Source organism: Dromaius novaehollandiae, chromosome 4, assembly GCF_036370855.1.
Source record: "Dromaius novaehollandiae isolate bDroNov1 chromosome 4, bDroNov1.hap1, whole genome shotgun sequence".
Taxonomy (NCBI): Eukaryota; Metazoa; Chordata; class Aves; order Casuariiformes; family Dromaiidae; genus Dromaius; species Dromaius novaehollandiae.
The window spans coordinates 26,750,287-26,763,374 of NC_088101.1; the positions used below are offsets into that span (position 1 = coordinate 26,750,287).

A 13,088-nucleotide genomic window follows, 5' to 3' on the forward strand; every position below is an offset into this window, starting at 1 on the left:
CCTATATATTAACTAGGTCGTCATCAAGGATCTTGAGACCTTACGCATAGGTGTCACCCAACCAAGCACTAGCTGACACTATGTCAAGTTCAATGTCCCCTACATCAATCAACAGGTTCTGCAAACAATTCAGGGACATCCACTTCCTGAATTTCCACAGGCTGATGATATCAGACAGATGTGACAGAGGAAAAAGTGGGAAGGAACATATGGAAGAAAACACACTGAATAAGATATCTGAACATATAGGTCATAAATTGTCTGTTTACCCGTCCTTCCCAAAAAGGCACCAAATGTTTTCAGCTAGAGAGACAAACGTTAGAAAGGTAACACTGACAGGGTTATCAATTCTTCCCTTTGTATAACTGCAGGCAGCTTTTAGAATGCATTCAAAAAAATAAAACCCATTTATAATTTTGGTCCTGGACATGAGTTTACACAAGCATGCTAACCCATCAATTTCAAAGTTGGACTGTACTTCATCAGGTATAAAAAGCTCTCTAGCTTAAATAATAGTCAACAAGAGACAGCCAAAACCCATCATACTTTAATGAAATGCCTTGAACTAATTTGTAGTCCATGCATACAGCTGTATAGCTATGAATCTTATGTCACTCACAGCAAAACACCTAGTGCATACTGAACTTCAGCACTGCACTTTAGCAGCAAAAAGGATTTAATAACAACACACACACATCAACTCATAATGCCTAAATCAGAAGGAGTAAGTCCCATGCTACAAAAACTTTAATGAACATCTACAGTGACAGTTCTCTTAAAATTACGTAGTTTCTCATTAAAATAATGTCACATAAAACATTACACAGACTAGATTTCTAATACACTGCTAATGAGCTATTAGAGTGAATAAGAAACTAAGCAAAACCGCAGCATTAACCATATTAGCAAGCATTAGTATAACATTCCTAATTATAAAGAGAGAAGACTTCTATTAGCATTCCTCTTACCAACAGAAAGTTTATACTTGAAAAAAAACAAAACAAGAGCAACAAACATTTCATATAATAAATTCATGCCCTTCCCTTGGTCCTCTTACCTTGATGGCATGCTTCAGTGCATGAGCATCAAAAATGTATGCTGGTCTCATCAAAGATACCATCAAGGTTTCAAATTTGCCAGTAAGCTCTGATTTCAGGTCATCTACAAGATCCTAATGCAGAACAAACACAGCACTACAATGAACAAGGATTAAAAGTTTCAAATAGATGTCATGCATGTCTGCAAGCTAGAACACTCTGAAGACGCATCAAAAAGTGCAAGCAACAGGGCTGGTTTTCATTTTAACTGGCACCTACACTGAAATAAATGTAGCCAAAAGTCTAAGCAGGAAAAAGAAGAGTATATACGGGCATTTGGTAAACCTGAAACATATTTTAATCTTCAGGCTAAAAAAAAAAAAAAGTCATTTTCAGAAAGGTAAAATGATGGGCTTAAAATAGAAACAATATACAAACAGCTTCACAGCTCATATAAGCAAATGTCAAAATTTGTCAGAAAGGAAAGGAGGTTGGAATGGCTGCTATCAATCACAGCCTTTTGGATTTGTTTGGTAGCTAATGCTAATTGGGATGGAGGGTTCATCTGTTTTTTTGTTTGCTTGTTTTCATATACACACACACACACACACATACATATATATATATATATATAAAAATATAGAAATTCTTTAAACCGTAATTGTTCGCTGCACTTGCCGTTGAGACAAAGGTTAGTCATCCAAGATGCTAAAGGATCCAGCAATGCTCAAAGAGAGAAACAAACCCTCTTTGCTTTAAGCTACCTTATGGCTTTACCTACCAATATACTTGGCTTTGTTCTCTCCTACAACATTAGATAGCTAGAAAAACTGACAGAAATCAAAGCACTAGAAAATCCTTTTCCCACTATCACTTTACTCTGCAGACCAAAACCAATTTGTGGCATCAAAATATTTGATGATTCCTTCCATACTGAGGATAAGATCAGTACTAGGAGCATGGTAAGAGGAAACTATAGGAGGTTTTGCACAAAAACAAGTCTAAGACACATACTGGAATGACATACGGAAAAAGAAAGTCACAACACATCATTGTGATAATTAAATGGAATATTCTAACTTAGCCAGCAATTAAGAATTATTATGGGTGGGAGGGAAAGATAGCAGCAAAACTAGATTTTCTTCAAAGGAATTTTTTATAGGTGTATGTGCCTCACAGTTTTAAGTAATCATCATAGACCATATTCAGCTCATTTCTAAAGTAATTTTTCTTCTCACCCTGCCAAATAAGGTTTTAAAGGCAGACGCAATTTCTTGGCGCTGACTGTTGTTTCTGCCGGTAAGGATCTTCAGAATAGTTTCTTCATCAGTCCCTGAATTAGAAAGAAAGAAACAAACCTATTAAAAACATTTTCTAAAAACAAACAATGGTGGCACAAACTCAGATGGCAATGAAAGACGCTTTGAAAATAGCAATTCATTGACAAAAAGCACCAGCATTTAAGTAACAAATGTAACCACACCTCAAGCAGGTTTGGTATTCTGCTGTAGCAAAACTACAGCTGGAGGATCCACGCATTGTTCTCAGTCAGTACCCTGTTCCAGACACTGCTCCCAGCACCCCAGGCATCAGGTATAACATTTTGTCACAGGCTGTATTTCTGTAAAGGAGCCTTGCTTTCAAGCTCTCCAAGGGATTTATTTTAGAAATAATACTCTGCCCCCTCCCAGCAAAATTCAGTCCAGTGACCCTAAATACTCCAGAGTATGCAAGTATGGAGCTATTCTCATTTTCTGTATAATAGTTTGCAAAGTAGTCCTCACAGCATAACATTTTACTAGCCCTACTTAATTTGTCAATGGACTGAGGTGTATTGCATTTCCTCCCTGCACCCTCTTTTCTTGCAGCTTTTCTTGCAAATTATTATCTGTTCATACAGGGAAGTTTTGGGTCAGAAAGCTACAGTGTGAGTTTACAGATCACTTGTTAGCCTACATTCACTCTGTGTGCTTGTATCCTTTGTAAACAGTAACCATTACACAGCTTACCGATTTCCAGGCTAGAGGCAGCTGTCACATTTTCCAAGCACAGAGCATCTAGCTATATTATCATAATTCTCTACTGTTTTGCCCTGTACATTCAGAGTCTAACTTACTGTGCAGTAAATCCTCTTGTGTAGAGGAGCCTGCAGAGTATCCAATTTTGAATTGGGAATGTGCAAAACACCTTTTTTCCCCTGTGCTAACCCCAAAATAAACACTCTTAAGAACAGCAGAGTCAGAACTAGGACATGCCTAGATTCCTGCAGTCCTGGGGCTGTCATTCTACAGCATGTAGACACACGCCCTATCCTCATTTGCTAATATTAAAAAAAAAGAGTTCAGACAGGCTGTTTTCAAAGCCAGCTAATGCAAGCGTGAGAGCCCTTTCCTTTTCATAAATTAAATTATTCTTACCCATTCCCTTCATGGCCTTACGAAGGGCCTCTGCATCAGCTCTGGCATCAAAAGGAGAGAAGGCCTTCACGGTACCTCTTGTGTTCTAGGGGGAGAAAAGGGGTGGGAGAAGGAACAAAGCCATGAGATAGAAGATACCAGCACTTTTCAGTCCTCTGTAAGTCAGCTCAGACTAGAATTTGAAACCAAGATCCAAAAGATGCTAGTATTTTTCCTGCAAACGTCTGTCTAAATAGCTCTCTGTGGGTATGTAAACATAGCTCTCACTAGAAAGGTACTACCCACTCAGTAGAATGGTACTACCATTCTGAATGGTCTCATTCAGCAGTGGACCTGCTAAGTTCAGTTCTTTTCACATGAAGATAGTTTGCAGGATTGGTACTTACACCACTGAAGCCTGAATGCAGGAGAGTGGCTAAGGAAATATAATTTATTAGAGTGATTTGGGGAATTAACTGGACAGGGCATGTGTGCTAGGAAAAACTACACAAAGATCCAAGACATGCTCAGAAATGAGAAAGAACTTCCTTTCTTCAAGAAGAACTTACTGGAGCTCTCAGTCTGTGTCATACTTTGATTCCTCCCATCACACTGGAAATGAGACCTACTGAACTTTGCAATGGCTTTCAGTTTTCCATCATGTATCTTTTGGCACAAGTACCTTTTACTCAAGTGATTCAGCATCCTATCACACTGGAAATGACACCTACTGAACTTTACAATGGGCTTCAACTTTTCATCATGTATCCTTGGCATAAGCACCTTTTTACTCATGTAATTCAGCTACCTTTCACATAGTAGTTCAGAGCTAAAAAGAAGTTTCCTTTCAAACATAAGGATAAAAGATCAAGCCATCCAAACACAAAAATAATTCCATTAGGTTTCCATGGAACATAACTCTTCAGGGAGTTTCTCTTCCGGTCAAACACAAAAGGATATTCATCACCCTTACAGAAGGCTTGCCTTTATTTAAACATGACAGTTCAAGAACCTGCTGTGCTACACACATATAGGTAATTTGTAAGCTACTTTAGATTTTACCCTGAGCAATGGACAAGAGGAGAAACAGCTACAGTTTTAGAACAGAGAGGTTTTTGTAACAGCTGGCAGGGGGGTGGGGAAGACTTCTTGTAGCCATTCCTGAACAGAGGTAGTAATCAGTACAGCCAGGGCATTTTTCCACTTAACGTAGAGCATAGAAGGTAGTGCCAAGACGCCTCCCGAGGCTGATGGCAGATTATTTCACAGGCAGTGCGGCCATCTGGCCTCTGTGATGCAGCCTTTCCCTCAGGTTAGCAATTTCAGCCACACAGTGCTTTTGTTTCAAGCCAATGTACTCATGTAGGATAGGTCAGCCAGAAGAGCATAGAGAGAAAACAAGCGCTAACCAGAAACTGCTCTGAAGCACTGCCACCTCTCAGGCCACCTGTGTGTTATGGCCACCAGAGAACCCCTACCCTTCCCACCGCAGAAGTAGTAACGGATTTGGTTTACCTCAGTGTCCGAATTTCGGAACACAAAGTATGATGGCGTTTAATAGCAACAACATATTTATTTCTAGTAGATGCTTTCCAATATCCAGTATACTTGAGAGAGTCGACAATTCCCCTGAAATGTTCTGTTTTTCCCATTACAAGCAAGTTCTTAGGCAGTTTTTCAAATTTTAGCACAGCAATAGGTACTTACTGTTTTTTTCCTAGCTAATTCCAAAAGCTATCATGAATAAACCTCCAGGATTTGGGAATCAAATTTACAAAACAGAATTTAGTTTGATAGAACAGAAAATAAAGACTGAAAAGCCTCTATTTTCCTTCTCCTCCCTCATTACTCTGCCAGTCAGTACAAGGTTATTTAAAAACGGGCATTTCCCAGCGTTTTGTTTCATATCATCTTGTATAAGCTAATTTTATAGAACTACCACAACTCTCCTTCAGAAACGACCCTCTGGTCAACAGATCTCGTAGAGAATAATAGTTCTTGACTTCTAAGTTAAAACTTTGTTTAAACACTAATTGTTACATTAAAAGTCACTTTGCATCATCCTTCTTATTTTTGTTAACTAAGAAGAATCCTTCCATAATTCTCATTTCCAAAGCATCTTGTGGAAAACCTCAACATATGCTAAGCTTGACGAATAAATCTTGAAATTCTTCTGGTGCAGCTGTAACCTGAAAGAGCTTTCTTGATGTCTGGGCACTTACACTCCAGGAATTCCCTTCTAAGCAGTGTTGACTGGATTTTGGTTACTGATACTCCACAAACACCCTCAGTCAGCCCTTGAGCTGCACGTAACCTGCAAAGCAGATATACTGCTGCAGCTCTGGCATCCAGGAAAATACAAATCCATGTCACGGGAGTACCACCAACACTGCAGCTATAATGGCAGACTCTCCAGCCACATATGCTGCCCTCACCACTATATGCTAGTGCAAATAGAGCACAGCCACCAGCAGCGATTGTCAGTATAAGGCAAGCTCGGATACGGCTATGGGGGTTGCAGTCAAAGCTGCAGTCTAAAAATACCTTTAGAAGCCACACCTGGGCAGACGCGACACTGACAGGACTTGTTCCACCACTGGGAAGTTGTCAAGCCATCCCTACCTTGTATGCGACAAACCTACTCCTCTAGCTTTTTAGGGCAACGTGACCCAGTAACAGGGTATGGGAGGGTACAGTCACACACACCATGTTTAATAACCACAAATCCATCTAAAACAACCCGGGAGCACCACTATTAGTTATTCTCATCCCAATTTCTCATTTGCAAGACCAATGGACAGTGGTAAGAAGCTCTGCAGTGATAACAAAGTTGGTCCATGGAGGGAAGAGCTGTCTTATCTTTCCCAAACACAGCACCTTTGGCCAGAGAAAGGGAGGGCAAGCACCGCTTCTAAACCATCGTCATTACCTGAAGAGACCCTGGCTCAGAAACTTAAAGGCTGACTGTGTCCACTGAAGTCAACTTTCAGGCAAAAAGAATCTGAAACAGGACCTCCGAAACAGATTTTTCTAACAAAATAACAGATCTGTACAACTGTGATTCTGATTTTCAGAGTTTCTGAGAAAAGCCAGGCATTCATTTATCAGAGAATTATGTTATAGTTTCCACACTATGTTGAGTTTCAACTTTATCAAAACAAACTTGTGCTTGCAGATAGATCATGGCTTCACATCTGCTATGATATCCTTATCTAACATGAAAAATCAATGCAGTGAAAGACAATTATCTAACATGTTTCCAAACTTCATAACTTTTTTATAGAGTTAAATAAACAATCATATTTTTAACATCTCTAAAAGTGTGCCTTGTCATTTATGCAAATAGATACACAATAACACTACTGCCTCATAGGACATTTTTATTTTGGTTATTAAGTTTCTCATTCAGAGCACAGCATATCAAAAAGTAAGTAAAGCATATCAATGGAATGGAAAACATAAATAGTCTTTGATATTAGTCCATTTGTAATCTGGAATGATCCCTTACTAAGGGGCAAAACTATACACTGTGAGTAGTAAAATATAAAGAGAATGACAACAGGCACAACCTCAATAGAAAGAATATCAGATGATTATACTACCCCAAACCTACCCACATTCTCTTTTCTTTCCACATTCCCTAATACACTTCATGTTGTTAAACAATCATGTATAGTGCACAGACTATTTGAGATGATACACTAGAAATAATCAGCAACTTCCATTTCTTCCAGAGATCTACCAACAATGAGACCAACAAAGCCTCTAGATAGACAAAATTAACATGAAGAGGAAAGGCAGAGAAAAAAATGTGAGATTTCAAAGGAAGAGATGATCTGGCTTTACAACTCACACCCCTCCAAATGATGAAATTAATGTTTTCTGCTTGCTCTTTTTGTTTCTTCTGCCTTGGCAGAAGTTCATATGCATGTTTGCAGAAGGACAAGAAAACATGGTCTCATCAGCTGAGCTTTTTCTAACCAGCACCTCAAAGCTATGACAGCTTCTCCCAATAGACAACATTGCTTCATAATTTGATGTCACGTGGCCACATATCCTGGCAGCAGCACTATCTGTAGAATCAACAATAGCCACTTAACTAGGTTCCTTTTTATTTTTCCTACCAAGCAGGCAAAAAGATTTCCCACCCACAAGAGCCTATGTTTATCCCTGTTAAATACAAAGCATTCATTACTAGGGAACAAAAGACCACATTTAGACTGATTCAGACATACTCCTGATTGCTCTCGTTCCATATCCACTCACAACAAGTCCTTACCAGCCAGATTTCCTGTACATGAAAAACTACCCCTTTTTATCATGCTGCAGCAAGAAAAGTTGGGTCTCATCTCTCTACTACTGAAAAGCCCAGTGTCTATTACAGAGGTGGTATCTGACATCAGACTTTTTTTAATCGGTCATCTGTTTACAAGACGGTACAGGAAAATGGTGGAGTGAGAAGTGGGAATGGAAATGGAAAATGCTTTTCAGCACGTAGGTCAACAAACAGAAAAGGCATGCTATGCGAACATAGAAAAGAGCCCAGAAGCTCACGTGCTGGAATAAATGAATGATTCCCTTAAGATTTCGTAGATAAGTATAGCCATCTTGCAGATAAAGCACAATAGTGTTCACCAGTAAACTGAAAGCCTTTGTAGCCATTAAAGATGGGACAGAGATCCCAGTTCAAACTGTGCTTTAAAATCAACATCATACAAGAAATATACATCTATTTCATGACATCTCCGCTAAAATTTCAACAGCCAGTAGAACGTAAATTACATGGTGAATGGATGCATATAGGCACAGAGCGGGTGCGTATGTGAAACTATTTTAAAGACATTTCTATAAAACATCTCTCCAAATTTAGTAATGCTTCATATCGTCCACTTAAAGGGAAAGAATAACCTCCAGTCAGCAGACTATATTCACATCTGCCCTACTAAATTTAAATTCCTAACAAAAGATGAAATTGCATAACATCTGGGTTGAACTCTGAGTCACTGCACCACAGAGATACCAAAGATGCAAAGATGGGGGGTAGGGGTGGGGAGAAAGAAATAGAAGATCAAGCAACAGCAACTTAGAAATCAACACCAGAACATTTGCAAAAAAACTCAAAGCATCTGTCCTCGCAAATAATCCCAACAAAGACAGTGAAACTACTTAGGACCCAATTTTGCACTTGCTAAAATGTGTGTACTTCTGAATGTCAGAAATAATCCTCTAAAGCAATAACGGAGTCAGTGATACTACTCCTGTGCTCCTAGTCACATGTGCAAATTGGCATAACAGGAACTGCAGATACAGCACACAGCAGCCACACCTGCACTGGCAACAAGCACAGTTCCCAGCAAATTACAAACGGACATATGAAATGGTCCCAACTTCACTTTCAGGGATTAATTTGAGAGTAGCATACCAATATAGACCAGTCCACAACATGGAAGCCCACCACCCTGCAAGCAGAAACTACTCTTGCTGCTTTGTTCCAAGATTTCTGAACGAGCAAAGATCACGGGGCAGAATTTCCAAGGCAGCTAGTTCATCAGGCAGGAAGAGCTTGTCACATACACACCTCGGCATTAACAAAGACCACTACAGATAAAGGTGTGTGAGAAAAGGCAGCTTGTTACAACAGTAATGTTCCACCAAACAAGTGGGTAAATGCAGACATGGAAAGACGAGTCTGCACAGCACCATAGCTTCCCCACAAAACGAATGGATCTTTTTCTCCTGGCAGTGCAATACATAAAATCCCTCAGCACCTTAGGATGGGGGAAAAAAAAAAAAAGAAAAAAAAAATCCTGCCACTCCTGAGCAAGAGCAATTACTTCAGTCACTGAGACGTCAAAAATAACTTACCTTTTTCAAAGGTTTTATTCTTCAGTGACCTATCTAGACTTAACTGGACTTTAATACACAGCACTTTTGGTGTTGTTCTGTGCAGCTTTTTGGAATTCTGAACCTTTAGTTGCCTGTATAAATAGGTACTGTCGATTAATACTCAACATTTCATAATTAACTGATACATATTTTCATTTTGTGGTGTTACTTCATGATGCAACAAAATTAAGAACAGAAAATAAAAACACTTTGCATGCAAAAGCATGCAATACACCTGCCATGAGGAGCAGACCTTATTCCTCACCTTTATTTGTTTGTTTTTGAATGAATTACAGGCTAAAAAGCCTTAACACTCTTACAGCCTTTCACTGCCACATACAGGCAGAGAGCGTTACTGAAGTCAATGGAAAGCAGTCCTCCGAAAGAAGGGAATTGGAGGGCAAGACCCCATAGTTCCAATGACTTCAGCCCACTGCAATTTACCACAGTCAGCAACTCAATCCTAAGTGTTACCTCAGGCAATAGAAAATCCTACCACATGAATACAAGAATAACTGGTTTATACTATGGAGACATGAAACATTCCTTTTACAAAGATCAAGAATTAAAGTCAGTGTCTATGTGGAGTAAATGACAAGTGAATCAGAGATTTCCATGTTTTTATAAAACAGAAGTTATCTTCAAATCCACATGTGACATTACATATACCATGGCAATTAAAGGTTGCCAGGCAGATCAGTCTGGCCAGATATCCTGCACTGGCATGGGTAAGGTTCCCTATTTCCCAGTGAGATACTCCCTAAACAAGCCAGGCTGGGTTAAAAAGAAATCCCCTTTTCTATTCCTCAGAAAGCCTAGTGAGGATTTAGCAGAATACTATCCAAAATAAAATGCCCTTTCTTTAAAATGAAGAAACCCCTCTTCCTTTAAAAACTAAATTCAGATAGAATATGAGTAAATACTCTCAGCAACATTAAAACATCACTAGTATTAAATCATTCCGCTAAGTATTCAACAAAAAGTCATTCAACTATTATTTCAAATTAAGATAAAAAAACTACCACAATGTTACTGTGCAATTAGTCCCACTCATACAATTTGATGGCTTTCATTTCCTACAGCAGCACAAAAGCAATGAGCAACTTAGCTTTTATTTTACTTTGCAGAATGTGAATACATTTGATGCAACTACAGAAACAGTGTGGTTTGACTCATGCTCCCAGGCTTCAGTGTGGTAGCTGCAACATTTTCAGAGAAGGAAAAACAGAATTAGATGCGGCAAAGCAGTAGAAGGGACTACACTGCCCGGAGACGTGTCAGCCGGGCAGGAAGGGGGGAGGAACACCAGAAGAGGAGGAGGAGGAGGAGGAGGAGGAGAACATAGTGGTCTTTCTCTTCCCTCCGCCAGTGGAAAGAGCCTCCACCCAGGCATAATATAAACACACAGCACTGAAAACTTGGCCAAATTAGTGGAAACTGGCGGAAAAAAAGTTGTCTGACGTGTACCTCACATGACTAGCTGCTTTCCCCGTCCTCCTCCTCCTCCTGCCGGGGTCTGGGGACGGGCAGATTTGCGGGAGGCCAAAAATAAACCGGCGAGGGCGCAAAAGCGAGAAGAAAAAGCTGCGGCGAAAGCCGTTAGCGCGGCGGTTAGCTCGCCGCGGCCGTTGCCGCCCGCCTCACCTTCGCCATCTCCGGTCTCCTCCGCGCCGGGGCCGAGTCTGCAAAGAGAGAGACCGTGAGCGGCGGCGCCCCTCGCCCCGCCGCCGCCTCCCCCGCCGGCCGGGCGCCCCCTCACCGCTAGCGGGTCCGCCGAGCCGCCGCCGCCCAGAGCTGCCGCAGCACTGAGGAGGGAAGGAGGCAGGGAGGGAGGGAGGCAGGGAGAGAGCGAGCCGGCCCCGCCGCCGCCCGCCCCACCCGGGGGCCGGGCCGGGGCCTGCCCCCACCCCGAGCCCGGCCGGGCGGCGGCACCGCGGGCTCCGAGGGGAGCGGAGGCGCCGCCCGGGGAAGGCCGGGCCCCGGGGGGAACGGGTGGCTCCTCCCGCAGCTCCGGTCAGCGGCCGCCGTCCCGCCGCGGGCCCGTCTCGCTGGTGCGAAGCCGGCGGAGGCTCCGGTGCCGAGGCCCGAGGGCGCCGGAAACGATGCTGGTCACCTTTAGAGGATTGCTTTCTCCACCATCTCTATCGTGCCAATAAAAGCGTATAATTAAAGTTCTGGGTTTTTTTCTTTTTTTAGTAATAAACTTTTGGGAAGAAAAATGACATTTGCAGAGAGTCTTCAAACCGTGAGCGAGTCCCCTCCTGCTGAAATCAGGGAAAAATCCCTATTAATCGCAAGAGGAAAGGGAGCTGGGCCCCCCATCACTAAAGGGCAAATCTGTACTAAATTTTAAATTAGTCACTTTATTAGCCGACTTAGGTTAGCTTCCATGTAAGCTAGGTCAGCAAAATGAGCATGACACGGGATCAGAGTGTAAAGGTTATTAATCCAGACAACCAGTATGGTAAAAGCATTTTATACAGGATCTAATGAGTGATGATGTTTTTTACTTCTCAGCATCTTACAGAGGGACCACTTCGGTCCCCCAAGCACAGAGAACATACATCCTGTTCTGGAGAACAGGGAGGATGCGGTCTGCATGGCTATTTCAATGAGCATTTTCACCCGAAGCTAAAAATTTGCTCCTCACCCGTACAGATGCACTCCAGTTGTGCGTTAGATGACAGAAGGAAAAGAGATTACAGCACAAACAGAATTTAGCATCTTTGCCAAAACGAGACATGAACATTATGTCACTATGTGAGCATTTTAACATACAATGGTGACTTCAGTCTTATTTAAAACGAGTTGTATTTGCCCTGAAAACACTGACAGAACTGCAGATCGTGATGTAAATTTAAATCTTTTTTTCTATCGTTTCATGTTGCCTCAAAAGTTCACAAACAGTTCAGGAAAAACATGAATGCAGTTGGCTGTGTTTACAGGATTGGGGGCCAAATGGTTTGCTAAAATGGCCTGATTTCCTTATTAAAGTTTAATTTGCATCCCATCCATTTAAGTGACATTCCACACATGCACAAAGACTCACGAAGGGAATAGTAAGCTGCTCAATATTGCTCAATATATACATGTGGAAATGCACAATGGATTAGACGTAGGGTCAGGGTAATCAAGAAAGCATTAAGGGTTATGAAGTGATTTTAAAAAGTATCTGTGGAAGTTCAAATTGGTTGCTTTTAATTTAAGCACAACCTAGCCTAGGCACACCCATCTCCTGCAAAAATGAAAGTCGTTTTCTTCTTACACATTGTATCCAGAGCAGATACAGGACATGCTGGATTCATGTTTCAAGCTTTACCACCTGGAGAAAGTGCACACATGCTCACAAGGGGGAAAAAAAAAAGAAGTAGGATCTAAATCTGCCATTTTTGATGCACTCCAAAGTTCTGTTTGTCAGACTGAGGCACACGACCGGCGTGCAGAGCGTGGAAAGCCAGGGGTGTGAACACAGCCGCATGGAATTCAGACCATGTTCGTGACTCAGATGTGTGATAAGTAAAGGAAAAGTTACTGCAAAATGAGAAAGCTTAAAAGGACTCTATTAGTATCACGCAAACAATTAGTAAGCTCTCTAGAAACTAATAAAGCTGTAGTCCTCCTTGCTTTGAAATATGTTAATAGGATCTCCCTCCTACAGCAAACCGCATACACAAAGATAGGTACGCTTCCCTCTATTGATACAAATATATCTGTTAAGCTTCACAAACGATGAAACAAGTTCTTGAATAATCTGGAAAAATGTGTATAT

The 13,088-nt window shown here is 41.2% G+C and overlaps 1 protein-coding gene across 2 annotated transcripts in view; it reads right to left on the reverse strand.

Annotated features, from left to right (window-relative positions):
- ANXA5 (annexin A5) overlaps positions 1-13,088 on the reverse strand; it is a 45,860-nt gene that overhangs the window by 12,473 nt on the left and 20,299 nt on the right. The window contains exons 1-5 of one of the 2 annotated variants that reach the window (XM_026096117.2): positions 11,079-11,238; positions 10,964-11,001; positions 3,455-3,539; positions 2,276-2,370; positions 1,058-1,171 (exon numbers count right to left, since the gene is read on the reverse strand). In XM_026096117.2, the coding sequence (XP_025951902.1) occupies positions 1,058-1,171; positions 2,276-2,370; positions 3,455-3,539; positions 10,964-10,972 (303 nt within the window). In that variant the 5' untranslated portion in view covers positions 10,973-11,001; positions 11,079-11,238. Of the gene's footprint in view, positions 1-1,057; positions 1,172-2,275; positions 2,371-3,454; positions 3,540-10,963; positions 11,002-11,078; positions 11,239-13,088 lie in introns of those variants that run through there. The other variant, XM_064510652.1, reaches the window with a different exon arrangement.